Raw genomic sequence first — 22,140 nt, 5'->3', positions numbered from 1 at the left:
GGATTGTCTGTGGGCAGAGAAATTCTTCTAGAAATGAGAGAATTGCTCTCTTTCTCTACCCTGTATCTTCAAGCAATGCTCGCTCTCCAGTAAGGGTCTCTCAGAGGCTCTTAAGGTCAGTAAAACCTTCGTGAGGCATAAAAGAACTGGCTGCCCTTGCACATGCACTGCATGAAGCGTATTTTCCCTTCAGGGCAGCTGGAGGGAAATTGAAAAGTACCACAGGCCCGGCTATTAGCGAATATTTTTCAGGCATCACAGCAAAAAGTAGGAAGCAGGGAGCTGAATAAGAGTAAGTGCTTTGTGGATATTTAGAAAGAACCCAAATATTACCAGAGAAGGCAGAGTTATGCCTTGTCATTCCTGTCTGAGGAACCTCCTAGCAGAGGCTGTGTTTGCAGTCCTGTGTGCTGCTTTACAAAAAATATCTGAACCTGAGAGGATACAGACAGCCCTTGATCCCCAGGGCACCAAGAGCTTGGAGCCATGCTCTGTATGGTCTTGGGAACGCTGAGGTCATTGCCAATGTGAGTGATTCTTCTCTAGACAACCACTATTGGAGATCTGTGATCTGGAGGGCAAGGAGCTGGACCTAGCTGTTGAAATGGGAGTATGGCTTAGCATATCGTTGTCCATCATAAATGCGCAGGGATTGGACATGAGTTATAGTAACTTTTACCTTGTTTCTCAGCCCTTCTGTGAGGAATCTGTGTTCCTGAGTCTTGCTAACATTCAGGAGAAAAACTCCAAGGTGGCTGAGGAACTGGTTTGTGTTTGGGACTCTGTGACATCTCCTTTGGCTTTCTGGGCTGCTCAGGGATACGCTGCCCAGGCTAATGTGGGCGGCAGGGCAGCAGAGCTCTTTGTTGCGTGTTCCCTTTGTGGTGGCTTGAACGGAGGCTGAACAATTGGTCGGGGTTCCGAGATGTTCGTTAAAATTAATGGCCTGTCTGTGGTCAGATCCGGATTGGGACTTGCTGTGTGACAGATGTTAGCCTGAGAGTGCCTATATTTGGATTATGCTGGGCTGAAACCTTTGCGAGCTGCTTCTGGGCAGCAAAGTTGATAGTTGATATCACTAGCTCCTGTTATTGTAGCTAGGAGCAGTGCGTGGTCTCCTGACAAGTCACTGATAGGGCTCTTGAAAAGCAAGCTTTGGGGCCACCGGGTAGCCAGAGTGGCAGGCCTACTTTTCAGAAGTGTGAGCTGCTCTATCGGGGCTCAGTCTGAGCTGTAGTTGCCGCCAGGATCTGAGGATATTTGGCTGCTCCTCTTGTTTTCTCATAATGAACTCACATTTCACCATCTATATGCTTCGGCCCTCAGCCAGCGCTGGGTCCATCTCATGGTCAGGTGCTGCTCTTTATGTTATCTCCATGGTATTTTTAACTGCAGCACCACCACGTGGTAGAAGACAAAACAGGCTCATAGAAAGAAAAACAAAACAGGAAAAGATGGTGGTTAAAGAAAGGGATGAGCTGAAGCCAGGGGGAGAAAGGATGGGGAAATGATTAGGAAGCCTGAGCTCTTTTCACTGTCCAGTAGACACAGAAAGTCTAGTGGCTTCCATGGCTGTGATGAAATAGAGGAGCAAGAGCTCTTCTTATTAGAGAAAGTAACAGCAGGAGGAATTCTGCTTTTAATTCAGAACAAGGAATCATCATACTGCTAGAAACACGCACATGAGCTGTGAAGAGGGTAGGCAGCCTGGGTGGCCCTGTACATGGTAACCTGTTTCCCTCTCCCACCTGATTCCTCCCATCTATCCTGACACGACATGGCAGAAAGTGTCCCAGGGAAGGAGGCTGTGGGAGTATAGATGCAGGAGAGTTTCTGCAGCTCCAGTTTTGGAATCTCTCCGATGTGATGTTAGGAGCCTGGCAGGGGATGAAAAACAAAGAGGAATGATTGCAGTCGCTGAGATCTCGACAACAGTGGCCACCCAAACTTCACTGTTACGTAAACTTTGAGCTGTGAGTCTCTAGGTTTATTGTTCACCTGGAAATGGAGAAAGCTCTTTTTGAGCCTTTGCTGTCAAGGGTGGAGAAGGTTCTGTGCTTAAATTAATCCTCTCTTATAAACACGCTTCCAGAGTTTATGCAACAGGAGTTAGATGAGTCCCAGGAAAGCCCTGACAGGAGGAGAGCTCTCCAAGCAGGCTGTACCATGGAGGCGAGCCAAGGATATGCCGTGGAATACAGATGTCAGGAGGATTGCTTCCCTCCTAGTGACTTGAGCTTGAGCACTGGGGTAGAGGTGGATCTTCTACACCTTCTTTAGTTGAGAGTTACATGTCTATTACTTTACGGGAAAGATAGAGCCCTGGCCCCCATAGGGAGGTCAGATTGGCCATCCTCTTCAAAAGGAAACCTATAGCTGCAACCAAAGCGTGTGGTAGGCTTCAGACAAATTCCTCTTCTTTAAGAGAAGGTGCTCGGTTTAATGAATCTTCCTGAACAATACAGGCTGTGCTGGACACCAGACTGTCCACCTGTCCTAGGCTGACCCTTGCTGGCTGCTTCAGTATACGGGCTGATTTACAACAAATTGCTGTAACAACTAGTCTCCAGGACTTATTTAAGGCATGTTGTGAAAGAGGTTTGGAGAACCATTTCCTTTCTCACAACGGTTCTGTGGGTTAATGGAGGACGCAGGTCTCTGCAGTTTGTCAGGCAAACATCCTCCGCCCATGCTGCTTTATCTGTAAGGAAGAGAGGCCAGAATGGCTTTTGGTTTGGACTTGAAATTCACCTCTCATTTGGCACTTGTGCCTGCCTGCTTTTGCTTTTAGGATTCCCAGTGCAGCACCAATAAGCCAATACAGGAAGACAGTTTTTGGCTTATAATGAGGAGGAATTACTTGATTTTCTATCCTGAAATTTCTGCTCATAGCCCACACAGAGTCCTGAGAAATGTGAAAAGCAGCAGGAAACCTGAAACTTTGCATTTCTGGAGAGAGACAGAGCTGCCAAAAAGCTTCTATTTTGGGGGGATAAAGGAGGTTTGGCTGCTGTAACATGATGACAGTGATAAATAGACTGGTAGTCCCACTCGGAATAAATGATTACTGACAGGAGTCCAAATAAAACAGGCGAAACCAGAGCGACTGCAATAGGCTGTGGGTTAATGCGGTTATAAGCCAATGAAGCAGGATCTAAAGCAAATGTGAAAGTGGTCTGCAGCGCTGGTTTCAGAGGAAACACTGAGCTATGAGTCTGCTGACACAGAGCTGGCTCTGCCGAACTCTAGAGGTTTTAGAAAAGGAAGCTGAAGAACATACTATTCTCAGTGCTTTTCCTTTTCTGCTTTTTACTTTCTTTTCATATCTGGGCAGTATTGCCTTCATCTGGAACATCTCCAAGGTGCTGCTCCTTCCATTCCCTGATAAAACCTCAGGATCTTGTACACTTGGCCTGACAAATGCATAAGGCTGCATGACAGTAATCTACCTGCAACTCATTCAGTAAGAAATCTTTTGTTATTATAGAATTACACAGGATTAGAAAGTTGGTGCTATTCTCTTCTTTGCAATTCAAACCTTAGCTCTAAGCTACAAAGTCTTTCAGCTGGTTGCTGTGCCAGATTTTGCACTGATTTTTGTGGAGATGCCCTGAGGCCAGCCACACGAGCACAGCACGTTCTCTCCACGACAGCTGTAGTTGGGCAATCTGCAATGCTTTACTTTTATATTATAGGGAAGCACAAAGTCTAAGGATTAATCTGTCACCAAGTGACAGCCAGCTGTTTATCCCCAAATCGCTTTATTTAATGATTATTTCTCTGTAGTACTGAGAGGCCCCAATAAACGACTCGGACCTTATTGTACTAAGTCCTGTACAGAAGCAGCACAAAAGGGAACATTTCTGAAAAGCTTGCAACTATAAGATGAAGAGAAAAATAAAATCGATTAAACGGGTCACAGTGTGGAAAGCAGAGACAATATTGGTCCCATGGTAGTCTAGGATTTCAGCACATTTCCAGCCCAAATGGTGGCAGATTCTTTCAAAGCGGCGTGGGAAAGCTGTAGGGTGGATTTTGAGAGGGAAGTTTGTTTTGTAATCGCATATGTTGCATTTTTGACAGGCAAATTGGATGTGCATGATTTAAAGTATGACAAACTTGTGTTAGAGACCAGTACTGTAAATCCTCAGGGTGAATCATAGATCAGGAGGTAAGGTTAGGTCATGAGCTTTTCTGAATTTTCCTCCCTGCACGGAGTACTTCAGCAGCCCGGTGCTAGCACTAGGTCAAATCTTATTGGTGTCAGGGAAAAGATGTTTTTTTCCAGCAAGCAATTTATACAAGTCAGTGCATTAATGTGCTGATAGCGAAGATAATTCCCCTTCGCTTTCGCTGTTTGTCTGCACAGGGGTCATTTGCAAAGGCCTGGGCAGGCACTCGCCTTCGCCGATAAGGAAGCTGGCACCCCAACCTCCCCTCGGCAGGAGTGGCTGTAAACACGTCAACATGTTTTGAATGGCAAATCCCACCCAGCTTTTAATAATGAATTATGTTATTTAGAGTTAAGTCCCGGGCGCTGCGCAAACACATGAACTACCATGTTAAAGCTGTCACTGGGGATGCTACATCCCATCCATTAAGGGCCTGTTTAGCCTTTGTTCCCACCGCAGCCAGGCGCTGATGGAAGGCAGGTCCCCTGCAGATGCCCTGTGGTGCGGGATGTTTATATCCGCCGGCTGGGGCTGGGGAAGAGGCCAGAGCGGTTCTCAGGCTGGGGACAGGCAGCCTGGGATCCTCGTCAGGGAGAAACCTGGGGGCTCTCTCGACTCCGGCCGCCTCCCCCGACCTAGGAGCGGGCTGAGGAGAAAGCGCGGGCTGAGAGGGGACCCGTGCCCTCCCTGAGGAGAAAGCGCGGGCTGAGAGGGGACCCGTGCCCTCCCTGAGGGGAAAGCGCGGGCTGAGGGGGCCCCGTCCCCTCCCTGAGGGGAACGGGACCCTCCCCTCAGCCGGGCCGTGACGCGCAGGCGCGCAGCTCCGTCTCCCTTTTTACTTCCGGGACACGGGGGCGTTTCCTGTTGCTGTGGCGGCGGCTCCCGGGACCGAGAGTGCAGCCGGCGGCTCCCCGGGGAGTCCGGTAAGAGACCGGGCTGTCAGCGCGTCACGCCGGCTCCCCGAGCCTCGGCCCCCGGCTCCCCGCGATGCCACCCGCTCCCGGCCTTAGGGAGCCCTCCCGGCACTGGGAGCTCCCCCTCCCCAGGGCAGTGGGAGGCCGCGGCCCGGGGACCGGTCGTCCCCGGTCCCTGTGGCGGGGCAGGGCTGCCTCCCGGGGCTTCGCAGTGCTGAGGGGGTGGCGGGGGTTCAGCGACGAGCTGTGGAGGGAGCTTGCCCGCCGGCCGCTGCCGCCTAGCAACGTCCCGCAGCGGGGGGTTACAGAAGGCCGGCCTCCGCCGGCAGTTTGGCCAGGCCAGAGGGTTTATTTTCCTTTTCCTGACAAATCCTGCAGGGTTTATAGCCGTCCCAAGGTTGGCAGCTCAAGGCTTTACCGGGGGGGGCAGGAGGCAGCTTGTGAAGATGCAGCCTTTACCTTTGAGGGGCTAAAGAAGGAGGTGAAATGTTACCGTACGCGTTAGGGAGGCGAGCTGGTGCAGCCTCGTGTGAAACTGGTTCGCTTTATGCCACAGCTTGAGTCTGAGCATCCTGATGCTTGTGATAATGAAATCCTGCGCCTCGTCTTCTCGGTTACTTACACACGTACTGCTAGTGCTGGGGCTGCAGCCGTGAGAAAAGTCTGCGATGTGCGTAAAAAGACCTTAAGTGTGTTAGGAAAAAAAAAAAAAGGTGAAAACTCCTTACCCACAATTGTGATGTCTGAGCCATTTTAAATATTCCCCAGCCCTGGCATGTTAGGGAGAGGAGCAGGAGATAATATCAGATTGTAGGCTCAGCTTGTGTGTGCTGGAAAGGAAACCCCAGTAGGAGCTAGGAGTGGTGACGGATTTTGGAGCAGGTGGAGGGAAACAGGGAGTGATTCAAACAAATAGCTTTCTGAATGTTTCTGGTTTTGTATTTCGTTTTGCTGCTCTAATAAATAAGCAGAAATTCTGAATACTGTTTGAAGATTTTGTGCTGTGGTTTTGTTATTGTAGTATCTCTGTGTCTAGTATGTAAAACCAAGAGGAGAAATGGCTGCTTCTCAGTTCCTTCTCACTCCCCTCTCTTAAGAGTGAGTTTTGTAGGTGGCTTTTTTATTTGGCACTTCTTTTTTTTTAAATTTATAAAGTTGTAAGGCAATAGTTTCCCTTTGGTATGGTAAAAAAAATAAAACCATGAAATATGGCTCTGAAACAGGAGCCATCAGACCTTGTGTGTTGTAGTTCCACCTAATGTTTACCTATGAAATATTCTGAATACCTTTTACAATTGTCATAGTTGCTGCTTCAGTTCTGTAGCGTTCCTGTAGAATGGGGGAAGGGTTCCGTGTGAGACAATTGAAATGTTACGCATATTTCTTTTAGGATAATATGCTAATTTTACTTTGCATTGTTTAAAAAACAGAAACATCAGGTTTTTGTTTGTTCAGTTTGGGTTTCTGTGCTTAAAGAAAACCCCAAGGCCACCAGAACTTGCAGTGTTGGGAATGACCCCCCCCCCCCCCCCCCCCCCATCCGTGTATCTGATATTTTGAACAATAAAATCAGATACAGTGAGAAAGTAATTATAGGTTCGTTTTGGAGACAAAGAGGAATGCTTTAACAGGGAAGCTGAAACTTGATAATTTCGTGTTGTTGCTCTATCGTGTGGACAGTCTCTATTTCTGAAGTATCACATCACCCTGCACCCTTCCAGTTTTTAGTTTCTGCCTCTGCCTAATTAGGCAAGTTAGCAAAACAAGTAAACACCGGTCACCAAAGCTACTAGGACAAAGTTAAATCTGCTCCGAGTTCCTGAAGATACCTGACCTGGATTTACTGAATACAGAAACTTCTTCATGTTCCACTGAAACTCCTCCTCTTTCCTAAGGAGATTTATGACAAAGTCACTCTGCTTTTTCTGGAATGCTGTAGTTGTTTGAAATGTTTCTCAGCTGTTGTGTATCTCTATGTATAAATTCAGATTTTATATTCTGTATTAATCATTCATATGCAAGTTGTTACCTTTGTCAGTTCAAGAGAGAGGAATTACCTTGTATGGTGTAAGGGTGAGGGAAGAGATTCTCTTTGATCCCTGAAGCATTGGACATTTGAATATAGAAAAATGATTAATTTCTCGAGAAAACTATTTTGTCCATGGCTTGCTTCTGCTGGTTGGATTTAATAGGTGGTGAATATATACTTAGCATTAAAATAGTGCTTGCGCTCCTTGTATCATTAGAATCACTGTTAAAAGGTGTCCCTGCCTGAACTTAGCTGTTGTAAAGGGCTTTTTTTATCTGTCATTTAAAAAACACTAAAAAACTGTATGCTTGAGGGGAAAAAAAAAAATTCAGTAGTTCTATTTTAGATTAATCACAGCATATCTGTCTGTTAGTTGTAGTTGTTTGCAAATGGCCTTTTAAGAGTTATTTTATTGGGCAGTACCATTCCAGACCAAAGGTCAGGGTCATAATCCTCATAATATCTGGTGAGTCATAGATTTGTCCTGGAATCCAATTCTGGAAGACATTTATAGGACATTGCCAGTGTCTGATCCACTGGAAGATATTCCAGCTGGGGGAGAAAATGTATTCGCCTGCCCTTTTTCAGCTAGGTTCATTGCCCTCTTGCATACTGTGAATCAGTGTTATGCTTTTGGGCATTGTAATGTCTTGTCCAATAAAATGCTCTTAAGTTGTAAATTGGTTTCTGTGAGCCTTTGGGAAAGCATCTCATTAGTAAGGGAAGTTTTTTTTATTATACCAGATACTAATTTAATTACCTTCAGTTGTGAACAGGATCTTCTATGATGTTTATGAGCCTCTTGGTCTTAAATATTTCTTTGCTGGATAAGGCCCCTGTTAAGTCTATCAATGAGCAACAGGTCATTGCTGGCACTGGCCCATGCAAAACACTTCAGAGGCAGTGACAGTCAATCCCTGTAGTAACCAGATGCAGGATAATGTGATGCTCCCAAAATTCTCAGTCTTAGTTCCAAAACTGTTGATTTAAGCCCAGAAACAGCCATAGCGGGTTTGCTTAGTTTCCATGCTATGTGTGGTATCGATTGCTGTTGTACCTTTAGCTCTAGTAGTGCTGGTCCTGTTCCCACCCAGTCAAGGTAACCCAAATCCTTGGACCTTCTAGGTCAGTTTAACTGGTGTTCTCAGCACTAGCCAGAGCTACGGCCCTTCTCATTAGTCTGTGGCGAAGTTAAATCCTTTCGAAGATATGCTTTTCCCTGCTAAATAAATCTTCTTGCAGTTTGAGTGATTGAGAGAGGAGAAGATGTGGAAGAGCATGGGTGGCAGTCTTCTGAGGTTTTAGCTCTGTCTTTCTCAGGAATACCTTCTGTGCCTCTCCAATTTGAGAAGAGCTTGCCAACACAACTGTCTATTTCATTTTTGCACCTTCCCAAATTCTTGATCTGAGTAAGACCAAATGCTACCACTTAGAGATGGTACATGCAAAAATATTTTTCTTCGTCAGTTTTGAGTTTACCAGTGCTCCTTTTCTTTGGATGGCCATCTGTGTTTTCTAAGGTTAGATACCTATTATTTCTGTACACCTATAACAACCCTTCATATGTATCTCTGCTCTTATATATCAGTCTCAATGTGTGCAGGTTCCTGTCACTTCTTCACTGTCCTCTGTCCCTCATTCTTCTCTTCACTGTTTTCTTGACCCCTGCAGTTCTCTATTAGGCTGTCCAGAAGAATAAAGAATGCAAAGAGATCTTACATGCAGAAAAAGGAAATCAAATGCACTAGTATTTGAATGCTTGTTCTCATCCTTAAGTGGAGTGTGGTTGGTTCAGCACTGTCTGCAAAAGTGTGTTGAATAGGGAAAGCTGGAGCCTGTTTTATAAATGAAGTATGCTTATAAAACAGTCTGATTCCTCTGTCAGTTTTCAAAATTCTCTTCTCTTACATGGGCAAAAATAATGCCACTTGGAAATCATTAAGTTAATTGTGTTTCAAATAGGCTCTTGGAGAATCAGGTCCTTGGATTCAACTGCAGTTTTCTGAGGCTTTTCTGTAGCATTTTCCTGTTTTCTAGTATGTTCTCTCCTGTTGCGTAAAGAATCTTTCAGCAGCATAGGAAACTAATACACAGCACTATTAGATGTGTCAGCTGATTGAGTGAAAAATGCCTCCCGAGAGTGATATAAGCTGTTATCTTTAACAGAGCAAGTGCATGATTTTAAAATTGAAATACAATTTTAAGTTGATATCCCTTTTACAGTTAGCTTAACAAAGTACACAAGCTTTTGAAGTAGAATTGGTCCTACTAATCATTAATAAGAAAAGAATTATCGAATGTAATCACTGAAGATATGTAAATGTCAGGGAATATGAAAGTCTAGTTAAAGCTTGATAAAGTGTTTATAGATGACTATATTACACAATTCTAGATGAATGAAGGGGACTTCAAGAGAAGAGGTGATGTTGCCGGACCGGGTGGGAGGGCAATGGCTGTAGAACGCTTCCTTCCATCGCTGTGCCTGTTCTGCCCTGAAGGGAACCTGTCTGTAAGCTAGACTCGAATCCAGCCCAGCTTGACCTCATGGAGAATTTTTTCTATTTCCTTTTGTCCTACAGTTTGCTCCTTTGTCTCAGGAGGAAAGAGGTTTCCATTGTCAACTAGTTGTTTGTTGTTGTGGCGTGTCTTTTAACAAGCTGTTCATTTCCTGGTGATAGGTGGAGGCCTTATCAATGCTGAAATAGCTAGTATATTTGTTATTCTCTACATAGTTTTAGCTAGTGAATAATTTTGATAGGTTTTTATCATACACTTGCAGAGGCATGTGCATTTGAAATTAGATATAGGGCCTTTTGTTTTGTTGCACATGGTGTGATATTGGTAGAAATATCACAACGAAGAGAGAAGTTACAGGAGGTGATTGTTTTTGTGGAAATTTTTTGTGTGGAGGCACACAAAGTGCAGTATTCTGCTCTTACTTCCCACATTTGTGGAAGTTGCATAACGTGTAAGCATCTGTCGGACTGTGCACTCGGTCTTTCTCGCAGTCTTGTTTTTATATCTTAATTTACTTGTGTTTAAGGCCAAGTAAGCATTTTGCTCCTGTTCTTAGAGGTGTACTGTCATTACGGAAAACAGAAGTGAGCATTTCTCTATGTAAGCCAGGAGCCTTAAAGCAGATCACCAGTCTTGGCGCCAGGCGTGGGTGATAGTTCTGTTTGGATGAAGAGACCTTAAATAGTTTTTTCTCTGTGCTTTAAACATAAACACGATTTTCTCTAGCAAATACGGTGTTCATCTTCCAGTTTTGTTCTATTTCTCTTTTAACAGGCATGCCCGAAATATATGGGAAGAAACCAATCCTGGTTTCCTTTACTGTCTGAGTTGCTGGTGTCCCGCTTCTGCCGAAGGATCTTATTTTATAGATGGGCAGAAAGACTGCAGAAAATATTTGACACTACCAGTTTTCATTCTGTTTTCTCAAGCAGCAGTTATTATAAGGAAAAAAATAGATTGGATTTTACTATACTATTAATGGGCTTATGCCTTTTGGGTGAGCGAGGGCTGCTTTAGTTCCTTTATCTGGAAACAGTTCTTTTGTGAAGCTAGAAAAGTGGTAATGCTCTGGTGGTGGTAATACTCTGGTGATTCAGTGGTGCGTTTTGAACTTTACTGTACTTACTTCAGCTCCTACTAATACTCTGTGCAGAAAGGCAGCTATTCCTACGGAGCCAAATAAATTGCTGCCTTCTTGAATGTTATCAAATTTGAATTGAGACACATGGAAATAACCTTTGCAAATATGAGGAAAGCAGTGCCCTGGTTGAGTGGAAATTAAGCAGAGTACTGTTAGTGCATTCGGTAGTGTCTCTTTGTGCTTGCATGAGTGAATTGCATCATCAATGATTCTGAGTCTTATTGAAGAAACTTGAGTATTTGGTGTAAAATGAAGAACAGAACATGCACAACAAGGATGCTCGCTGAAACACCTGAGCTTACTCTGCATCTCTTACAAAATTAAGATCTTTTATGTATCACTCTTCCTTTTCCCTAGATGGGAATGACAGGAATAATTTAAGACTTTTTTGTGTGTGTGTTTCAGATTGTGCAGTGAATGTCCATAAGAACTGCAAGAGTTTACTGGCTGAATGCAGCAGCAGCAGACCCAAGGTGGGTTTTAAAAATTGTTCTTCTTTTATAATAACAGTGCTTGGCATAGTAAGCTTAATTTAGTGCTAGTGTTTTAATTTACATCAGTACAGGATCTTGCCCTACATTTTCAAGACATCGGATAGTTATTGACTTGTCATTATAGTAATTTATGACAATGTATGTAGGGAAAATAAAGTTGAAACATTTTATTGCTGTACTGAATATTACTTACCATTGCTTGTGTCTGTCAGAACTGTGACTAACCCTTATAAGGATGCTGAAACCCATCACTTTTGGGGGGAACATAATTGAATTATATGGTACCTCTGAATTTTATGCCACTCTATTTTAATAGGTTGTGCCATCTCAAAGCACGACAGAAGAGTGTGAGGGGTGGAGGGGAATTTGGTTAAAACAGTTGTGTATAGGCTGAGCAATGCACAATAAGTGATTTCATTTTCGAACTGTGATGAACTTGATATATTGCTAATCTGTTCATTTTTTATCTGTGTCACTGTGCTGCCTGTGATTGCGTGTAAGGTCACAAGTTGGTTTCAGATAGCTGTCTATCTGTCGGGGTTTTTTATTCTGGTATTGGTTTTGAAAACCATTTCCTCCTCCTTATAACTAATTATACTTGAGGGAGTTTTAGTTTGTTTTAACCTGCAAGTGTTGATGATTTCAGAGACTGATAGCAGATTAGGGAGTACTATGAGGGGGAAAAGAGAGAGCAGAACAGCTCAAACCTGGCCAATTAGAGGTTAGAGGAAGTGCTTTCAGCCATTGGTGATTTAGGATGTAACTCTTTTGAGGGCAGAAATGTTCTTGTGGGGTTTTTGATATATACTTTTAAACTTCTAAAGGCATTGTGCGTTTTCCTTTTAAACTGAAAAACTCACTTGCTCTGATGCTTTCATTTCCATTCTTTACCATCTCCCACACCTTCATGGTTGAATCAGCCCTGACAGACCACTCCTGAAGCGAGCAAAGAGGGAGCGGTAGCACAAAATGATACAAGGAATGAAGTCTGAAATGAGATCCTCAAGAGTGAAGCAAGACTGCCCAAAAGCCATTTTTTACTGACTGTATTACTTATTTAATTTCTTTGCAGCTTCGATAAATTGTATCTCAATGAATTGTAATATCCTAGTGTTGTAAGAACAAGAAAGCTGTACAGATTACCAAAGATGCGATTTTAAATGGGCAGTCTAAATTTTTGTTGAAACTGGCTGGATTAGTTTAGTTAGTATTGCTGTAAACTAAACAGCAACAAAGTGTAGGTGGAGACTGTCTACAAAAAGGGTTTGCTTTCATTTAATAAATTGTTATCATAGCTTTAATTCAGCTGTAACTTAATTTTTGGTTCTATTTCAGTCTGATTTATACTTTATGGGATTTTTATACAAAATGTTAATGTCTATATGACATTCTTCTGAAATGTGGAAAAAATCAAAACTGTTACTGAGTCAAATGTTTTATACTTTCTGTATACAGCTTCACTTACAGTTAGTGCTATATGATAGGAAAAATATGATTCACTTTGGGCTGAGTTTGGTCTGTATGTGTAAGAATATTGTATTTTTTCCTACAGCAGAAAGATTTGCAGCACAGACCTTCTGGATCTCCACAAAGTTCGCCCCAGTGCATTTCCCCAGGTTTGTACTAAAGAATGATTTCTGTGCTCAAGGCTTATCTGTTCGATTGTATTTTTTTCTTTAATATGTTTTAAAGGCTATACACAGTGTGTTATTGAAGTACAGAAAAGGTCTCTTTTAATAAGATGGCTTCATTTTTTTTCTATTGGGAATGGCTTAGAGGCTCCTAGCAATCTCCTGTGTGTTTTTATCTTTTTATCTTTTTATTTTTCTTTATACCTTCTTGCTGTGTAACCTCAAAATATCATGGTGAAAAGGGATCAATAAGCTAGTTTTTCATTGATTGTCTATTCTCTGGCCTCTGAAAAGACTAGAACTGTGAACTTTGTTTTACATCAGATTTTCATAATTGTCTATTTAAAACTTGCCTGCAGCTAGTGGTTGCTAGAAGTCTCTAAGACAAGCTAGCACTAATGGTCTGAACATAAATCTTTGTTGAGATGAAGTGGGAAAAGGGATCTGGGAGAAAAAAACAAGAGGAAAGAACAGCTCTGTTGCAGCACAGGCTTTGAAATAGCTTTTTGCTACTGCAAAAGACATCACAGCCACAGGTGTATAATTTAAATGGCATTTTAATTTGTAGATGTTAGGAAGTCTGCATTAAGAGAACAGGCTTCTTGGTGCTCAGGTGATTGACCGTAACTGGAGCAGAATTATTTTCTGCCTTGCAGTTGGTCCATTTGGTTGCTTTGATGGCTGTAAGAAACACAGTTGATATGAATGTCTGAGTATTACTATGTGTGTTTCATATGTTTTTGTTAGGTATCATTTGACTTGCATTGCAAGGTGTACTTCTATATGGAATGATTCTTACCAAGAGGTAGCGCAAAGGGAATAATTGTTATAAGAAGATAAGTGGCTGTTTGCATTACTGAGAAGGGTTTTGTGCATTTAGGGGAAAGTGCAGAGGCTAAAATAGGAAACAATAAGGAATAATGAAAATAGGAAAAGCTGGCCGTAGGGCTTGTCGTTGAAACAGCTCTGTGGTATACAGTCTGGTCTGGTGTGATAGGTTAACAGTGATCGATACGGGCTCTCAGCAGTGTGCAGACAGTGCTAATTGAACTCAGAAAATGGCTTTTTGTTGGTGCAGACTCTGCTAGGCAGCCAGTACTTATTTTCCATAGTCAAAAGCAGAAGCTGGAAGTTAAAGGAACAGCTAATGGCATGGGCATCATATGTCTTCACCCACAGTAAAACACTGCAGACTGCAGTGCCCAGTAAAAAAAGGCCAAAGGTATTGTTATCAATGTAAAAGAGAAATACATTTTAAGAAAGGTATAAACTGTGTTGTTTGTGTTCTCCCTATCCCTCTCCCCATGTTTTGCCTCTGGAGATTTTTAGATTTGGCCTACCATTGTGAAACAGAACTTGTTCTTGGCTTGTGGAGCACAGAAAGAGAACTTGATGGCTAATGATTTCAATACTTCCCCAAACGGAAATGGGAGGACATTTATTATTAAGCTTTTCTTTAAGAAATCTGCCTTTACAAATCTTGCTAATATTTACTTAGTCTCCTCTTTCGGGACAGTGGGCTTGGAGCTCATCACTTGGAGATTATGGAAGAGGACTCAGTTTACCCAGTTTGTTGTAGATTGAGAATGTGCTGTGTGTAACCAGGAGATTGCAAACCCAGACAGATTTTGGGAAAGGTATTTCCAGCAGTAAGAGATGTGGTGATATAATTTCTATTAACTGTCATTGATGAAACCTTTGCTGCAGCCCTAATACAATTCTAGTCAACTGTTTCAAGGAAGGCAAAATGAGAGACAAGCAGAAGTAGAGTATGGGATATCAAGAAATGTGGAAAAACCTGTTTCATAAGAAAAAACATGAATACCTTTATTTAGCTGTGTTTCGTTGAGCAAGGCAGAAGTAGAGGGAGAGGTAATTGTTAGTGGAGGTACACCAAGGAGTGCAGACTAAGAAAGGGGAATTTTGGGGGATGGGTAGACACCAGTGTTTTTACAAGAAAAATTGTAAATTGGCGATGCATAAACCTTGGCAGGGAACTGGACACCCTCTTGAACTGCTACAACAGCATGGTCCTGAAGCAGCCTCCCAGACACAGTACTGGAAGAGGAGTTTGGTCTGGGTGTAAGACAAAGGTTGCTTGCGATGGCAGAGTCCTGGATTCAAGGGTCCATGAGATTTCTTCTGCCCTGATGTCCTTAAAAGCACTTGGAAAAAAGGGCAGCTGCAGCCCTTGTCAGTGATAAGTTTTAAAGATTGTCTGGCTGATTCTTCATCTTTGACTTCCCTGAAGTTCCTTTTGTAAAAGGATGTATTTTGTCTCCTGTTCCTTATCATTTGTTACAGACATTAGTGCTAAATAATTGTATCCATTTTTTATAAGTCTATTACAGGCTTCCATGTATTGTGTAATAGTGATTAAAGTTTTAAATATCTTTCCAGTTCACAGTCTGTCTAGATTTAAAAAGCATTAAAAAGCTGTGGTATTAAAATTAAATTTAGCTCTGGTATCTATTATGTTCAGCATGTGTGCATGCAGATATAAATCACTGTGTAGCAATAAGCATTGCAAAGAACTTGTGGTTTTTATGCGATCTCAGATTTTTCTTGTTTGCCATGAAATGTTCTGTGCCCTTATACGGTAGGGTGTGAATAATTGTGTGTAGGTTCTGGTGTTTTACTAAAGGAGAAGATACTTTGCAATTTCCACACTAAATGGGCACAGTAGGGACCAATTTCCTGCACTTCAGACCTGCTGATTTAGCCAATACAGTAAGTTAAGTGGCAGCTTTACATTTCTAGAAGGATCACAGGTAGTATAAAAACAGTGCATCTCTGGGGCCACTTTACTGTGCCAAGTCTGAGGGCAGCCAGTAGTGAGCATGGGGAATACAAATTCAAAAAGCAGCGGCAGAAGCAATACAATTCCAGCTCATCCTGAGCTGTCTTTTTGTGGTTCCTTTTCAAGAAAATGGAATGAGAATGTTTTTTTGGACAATGAGCTCTTGACATCCAAGATCCTGTCTGTTCTCCGTCCGCATTCAGAGAGAGGTTTGAGAGCAGGCGATCTGCAGTGTACGCCTCATTTTCTGAGTACCAATTCAATTTTTGCCTCTCTAGCTGCTTCTTTGAAGGAGCAGCCCCGAAGTCTTCTCCTGGGACCGGATGGCACCCCAGTACTATCACGGAATCTCGGTATGACTATCGCCCAAAGAGGAAATTCTCAGTCTTCATTGAATACTGCTGGAGCTGTTAATAAATTTGGGTAAGTAAACTGCTTCTCTTCTAATTCACTAGCTTCTGCTGCACCCCCCAAGCCCCCCAGTGTGAAAAGAAAAATGATTGCAGAGCTGAAGCAAGAACTCACATTGGTTTTCAAGCTCAAAAGAGATTTATTGAGCTTTTAACGCTGAAATTAATTTCCCTGAACAGTAAGCTTTTTTGTTTGTTTTTTTTTAAATCACCTTGTCTTTAGTCCCTTTGTACTATGTCATGAAAGATAGCATATAAAATAGGGCAGTATTTGAGTATCTCTGTCTAGATTATGGTTTTCATGGGTATATTTGTCTTCAGACTTGTTGAAATGCAGTAATCTCTTCTGAGTTCAGTTATTCTAGGTTGTGCTAGTTCTGACTATTGTAGAAGACAGCAGTGTTTTTAAATTGTAGGATACCTTGATTAAAATAGTAGACAAATTCAAAGCTATCTGCTGTTTTAAAGTAGTTGTTTACTTTTTATGAGCCACAGTTATGCTCCCTTCTCAGTGAAAGTGCCCTTTGTACTCTGAACTGGCTATGGCTTGTCACCAGGTGATGTCTTTTTAAAATGTCATACCAGAAGTTGCATACTTACTCATGCTGCTCTAATTAAAACTGTAATATTTCAGTGATGGAGTTGCTAAATTGATCTGACTGTTTAAAGTTGGAGTGCAATGATACCTTTTATATATTTAAAGTTAATTGCACTATAGTTAACGAAAGATGCTTGTTAAAGTAGTTGGATTTATTTTTTTTTTTGTCAAGCAACTTAAAAAAATGTTAATGTTCTGTTTTGGTCCCTTGGCCATTTAGACTAATTTCAGGAGACATGGATGAAGGGGATTCAGGCTTTATAAAATTTAAGCAGACTTCAGATGACGTTGTCTCGCTTGCACCTTCAACAGCAGACTCCATTTTTCTGGAAGGTATGGAATTTCTGTGCTTTTCAGGATTTTTATGTAATTTCTTACACGGTCTTAAAGCAGCGCTGAGATGTTTTTACTCTTGTTGTTGTTAATGATGGTAATGAGGTAATATGGTGGGAAAAAAATTAATAATAATTGAATTTAAATGTGCTTTTGGTCTAGATGCGTATTCTGTATCACTCCGAAGTGAAATAGAAACAGATGCTCATGAGTTTGAGGCGGAGTCTTGGAGTGTTGCAGTGGAACAGTCTTATGCAAAAAGGCAGAAGAAAGACGTTATAAAAAGGCAAGATGTCATTTATGGTAAGAGTATTTGTTATTCTTATAATTTTTTCTGTTTCATAGTGCCATTGTTTTTAAACAAAGCAGTAATCATTTTTATTGGCTCCAATTTTGACTTGTGCTTGAAACCTAAAATTGAGTGAAGATTTTCAAGTCTGTTACCTGTCTTAGTGTGTGTAAGTCCTCCTATTAATGATTTTAAGCAACCCGTAGTTTTCAGTATGCCTGTGTAAGCAGCAAAGACCAGCTATACAATTAGGGAATAGCTCAACTGCAACTGGGAGATGTCATTAAATAAGTAGGGTCAGTCACTGTTTGGTTGGGAGATTAACAGGGCAAATTTACGAGCTTCACATCAGTCATGCAAAGATTGTGGTGAAGAAGAAGGTGGTGCAAAAGATGGTGGCTGTCAGAGCCTGCTATTTTATATCTCCCTAGTCACTGCACAGCATATAAGTGACTTTTAATTTTTTTTATTTCCCTTGCCCAGAACTAATGCAGACTGAAATGCACCATGTTAGGACACTGAAAATAATGCTGAAGGTATACTCCAAAGCCATGAGAGAGGAACTGCAGTTCCCAAATGCAGTCATCAACAAGCTCTTCCCCTGTGTGGATGAGCTGCTGGAGATGCATGGGCAATTTCTGCTCCAATTAAAGGAGCGACGAAAGGAATCCTTGGAAGAAGGCAGTGACCGAAATTATATAATCCAGAACATTGGAGACCTCTTGGTAAAACAGGTATGAATCAAAATCTACCAATGTTGTTGACACTATTAAATTTCTAAAGAGCTAACTGTAGGGTTAAAGTTATGTTATGTAAAGATTGATTTAATACTGGGTTTAAGATTATCTTCCCAGTGTAATGTGTGAGCATGACTCCCAGGAACATACCTGGTCACAAATAATATGAAATGTTCATTAAATGTTCTTTGGGCGTGTGTGTATGCATGTTGTGGGATATGCGAATGCAGATGGTTTGGTTCTATTTTTCCTCTGTTGCAAAAGTAAAGTAACAGATTTCTGGTGCCCATCCCAAATATGGCTCTCCTTCATTTAGTGCCAAGCTTCTTGGTTCTGACCTTTTAAAAATGCAGTAAAGATCCTTTGAATTCATTACAGCTTTAGCACCCATTCTGGTATGGAGTGGATGCAACAATTTCTTTCATATATCATGACCATTTTTTGCCCTTTGCTTTTTACAGTCCTCAGTCTTTTTAAGTGCAGAGGCCCAGAAATCCTTTTTAAAATTCTCATGATGACAACTGTCATTTAATATTTGGTTATCTTATGATATTCCAAGTTCTCAGATGTCACACCTTGTAAATCTCTCATTTCTGGTACAGAAGAAATTGAAATATTGAAGAAATGTCTCAGAAATCAGTTACCATAAAAACCATGTTAAACATGGGTCTTGCAGTGGAGGTAGGTTTACTCTTAATGATTCATGTCTTTCATTCTTATATTTCAAATTAGTTTTCAGGTGAAAATGGGGAGAGAATGAAAGAAAAATACGGTGTGTTTTGTTGTGGACACAATGAAGCTGTTAGTCACTATAAAGACCTGCTCCAAAGCAATAAGAAGTTCCAAAACTTAATAAAGGTAAGCGACAACCAGAAGTCTCCCGTTCTTACTGTGCAAAATATACTTGACCGCTTTAGGTTTTATTTTGTACTTGAAGATCTCTTAAATTTGAATGAGCAGGATTAGAGGCATAGTCTCGTTATTTGATGGGTTGTTAGCTTCTTGTGGTTTAGATCTCTTGAGCTGTTTGGACACAAAGCCACAATTAGCAGGTGTTAAATTTGAAGCAGGCTTTTGAGAGCACATAGGACTGGGGAACAGAGTATTTGTTCTATTGATGGCTCTTGTCACTGACTGCCCTACTGTGTGGCCATCTTTGTAAATTGGCTTGATAATAAATTATATCAGTGAGAAATGCTGTTGATGAACTACTGTAGGAAAAGCAGGTACTCTTAGTCAAGTTTTGCCCACTACCTCATCTTGCCAAAACCAGAAGATTGGCTCCAGGGTGGTTTGTTTATTTGCTGTACACTGGAATGTGCAGTTAAGAGGAAGGGCTGAAGAGACATGGCCAAAGTGGAAGTCTGTAACCTGAATCTCAGGTGGCGTTGCACAGTCCTAAGTATTCTCATTTTCCAGTCATCAGTAAGTGATACTGTGTGAACTTGCCAACATAGCTCTATACTTATAGCTTTTCTTAACTAGGTGTCTTTAAAAGTGAGAACACTTTACTTTCAAGGAACTAAATAAGTGACCAGAGTTTTAAACTATACAGCCTCAGTCCTTGTAAAGAAAGATCTCAGTACTGTATTCTGCTGTCAGGATTGTTCTGTACCTGCAGTCAGACTAACTAGTGGGATTCTGATGCTTTACAGTCTTCCCTTTCTAAACAAAAATGTGTTTCTGTAGATCAGCCTACTCGTGAATATACAGTGGTAAAATAAACACTTATTTTATTCATTATTGACCTAATTTGGCTGTTAGGTTATTGGGTCTGTTTTAAAAAGATAGTATTTTCTATGTATTTAAGGACTGATCTTATTATAAAAGGCAATCACTTAGCAAATAGGCAGTCAGACAGTTCAGATTTGGAACTTTCCTTGGCTCCAGATTTAGTTAACAGTAGTTTAAAATAATACTTAAAATATTTTCCAGTAATAAAAGCAATTTTTATAGTGTTATCAGGAGTTTTGCTTTAGTAAAAGAGTGCAGCTAATTATGTGGTGCTATGCCTAATTGTACAAAAATGTTTTGAGGCAGAAAATGTGCAGATGGAGAGGCAGGGAGTTATAAGAGCAATATATACAATGGGTGTGATGAGCCTGTCTTGTTTTCTAGAAAATCGGCAACTGTTCCATTGTGAGGAGACTTGGTGTTCAGGAGTGTATTCTTCTAGTTACACAACGCATCACCAAATATCCAGTCTTGGTGGAACGTATTATTCAGAATACAGAAGGTAGGTTGTTTAATCTTTCCTAGAAGCCTCACAGTTGCCTGCTGATCCTTTTTCTCCCATGTTTTGTATGTTCTTTCCTCAGACAAGGAGGGATAGGCTGGTACTACTTCTCACTTCTTCGTTAGCTGAAGATGCTGTTCCAGCTGCAGATCCAGATCAGTCTCACCTCATCAGAGGGTCAAGAGCAGCATTCAGTTTCAAGTCTGAAACCACAAAACCGTAGTAAAGCTTGTCAGTTCATTAGAGTTTAGAGTTTTTAAACTTAAGCTCTTAGGAAATACTATTAGATATTCAGTATGGAACCTTCATGTTAAAATATGTTTGGGTGGCTCATATCTTGCATTCCAGAAAGCGTGACTGACTGCTACTCTTTTCTCTTAGCTGGAACTAGAGATTATGAAGACCTGACCCAGGCCCTTAGTTTAATTAAGGACACAATCACTCATGTAGATGCCATGGTAAATGAGTGTGAGAAGGGGCAGCGCCTTAAAGAGATTATGCATAAAATGGAGCTAAAATCATCTGGGAAATGCAAGAATGGGCTTTTCTTCCGGAAGGATGACATGGGACAGAGGCGGCTTCTACTGGATGGGATGCTGTACTGGAAAGCTGCATCAGGGCGACTCAAAGGTAAACGACCAGGAAGGGGAAAAGTACAACTAGGGAACAAGATCTTTTTTTTTTTTTATTTATTTATTTTTTTTTTAGTAACTGTTTATTACCGATCGATTGAGTATAAAATAAGATGACAATAACCTGCTTGTTTAATAGGATATTGAAAGAAATAGCACTTGTTCTATTCTTGTCTTGTCCAATAAGCATCTCTATAATGGTCCATGGTAAGTTCCTTATGGTGTTTGCTTATTATCTGTCTGATCTGCTTTCCAATTCAAGTGGGAGGTCTTTAGATAGATGACAAAGCTTTGAGTCATACTGACTTAGTCTCCTGTGGAAAGGCATTATCTTGTGCGAGCTCTGCTTCACACTTTGAAAAATTGTGTCGTGCCAACCCCATGACACCTTTATTCTGCATAATGTCTCTTTTGCCAGAAAATCAAAACAGTGTCCATCAGCGAATATTTTAACAGCTTCATTGCTCAAGTGTTCAAGGAGAGGCTTCAATGGCACATAAAATGCAGCCAAGAGTAGGTGGTACTGTGAATGGCTGCAGTTCCAGAAGAATCTGCCGTTGAGGCAGACCTGTTCCCTCATGAGTGTTTGAGTTGCTGTTTTTCAAGCTTTAAGTAGGCTCTATTTGTATTGTGCTGGTTCTGCACGACTACAAGCTGTCTGTGGACAGCCCAAGCGGAAGGCATTAGCCCACCCAATATTGCAAATGTTCATGTGCTATTCCCTGACCCACAGGAAATTTAAGTCAAGTGATTTTTTTTTTAGTCTAGACAGTCTTCCTGCTTTAAAATCATCTTTTTTTTTTTTTCCTCTGTTGTTACTGTAGATATTCTGGCAGTCCTGTTAACTGATGTGCTGTTGCTCTTACAAGAAAAGGACCAAAAATACACATTTGCATCAGTGGTAGGTATTGTTCTCCTTATTTAATAGATTCGCTTAGAGTATTTATGAAAGTGACAGTAACTACAGAAGAGATACAGTTGGAGATGTTACACACTTGTTATGTAGGTTCAGATGGAAAATTAAGTTTGTAAACCAGCCAGCTATTACAGAACCACTTCTGAAGTAGTTCTGGTACTTGTTGAATCCCTCCCGCTGTCCCTTAGCGCAAAATAGCGGTCCCTTGCATCAGCCAGTTCTAGCTGCCAAATGTCCTGTGGCTTTCTGATGCCCTGAGCACGCTCTGAGGTTCACTGCTTCTCCTTTCTT

At 41.5% G+C, this 22,140-nt stretch overlaps 1 protein-coding gene across 2 annotated transcripts in view; it reads left to right on the top strand.

Moving 5' to 3' along the window:
• The window catches only part of ARHGEF18 (Rho/Rac guanine nucleotide exchange factor (GEF) 18), a 43,209-nt gene that overhangs the window by 7,460 nt on the left and 13,609 nt on the right, over window positions 1–22,140 (top strand). The window contains exons 1-11 of one of the 2 annotated variants that reach the window (XM_010562179.1): window positions 5,061–5,095; window positions 11,179–11,246; window positions 12,823–12,883; window positions 15,977–16,121; window positions 16,927–17,039; window positions 17,202–17,342; window positions 17,812–18,062; window positions 18,798–18,923; window positions 20,184–20,301; window positions 20,683–20,931; window positions 21,758–21,834. In XM_010562179.1, coding sequence (XP_010560481.1) covers window positions 16,054–16,121; window positions 16,927–17,039; window positions 17,202–17,342; window positions 17,812–18,062; window positions 18,798–18,923; window positions 20,184–20,301; window positions 20,683–20,931; window positions 21,758–21,834 — 1,143 coding nt within the window. In that variant the 5' untranslated portion in view covers window positions 5,061–5,095; window positions 11,179–11,246; window positions 12,823–12,883; window positions 15,977–16,053. Of the gene's footprint in view, window positions 1–5,060; window positions 5,096–11,178; window positions 11,247–12,822; window positions 12,884–15,976; window positions 16,122–16,926; window positions 17,040–17,201; window positions 17,343–17,811; window positions 18,063–18,797; window positions 18,924–20,183; window positions 20,302–20,682; window positions 20,932–21,757; window positions 21,835–22,140 lie in introns of those variants that run through there. The other variant, XM_010562178.1, reaches the window with a different exon arrangement.

Source organism: Haliaeetus leucocephalus, unplaced genomic scaffold, assembly GCF_000737465.1.
Source record: "Haliaeetus leucocephalus isolate CR32 unplaced genomic scaffold, Haliaeetus_leucocephalus-4.0 Scaffold157, whole genome shotgun sequence".
Classification (NCBI taxonomy): domain Eukaryota; kingdom Metazoa; phylum Chordata; class Aves; order Accipitriformes; family Accipitridae; genus Haliaeetus; species Haliaeetus leucocephalus.
The sequence above is the reverse complement of the archived record's forward strand: the minus strand, read 5'-3'. Positions and strand labels throughout refer to the sequence as shown.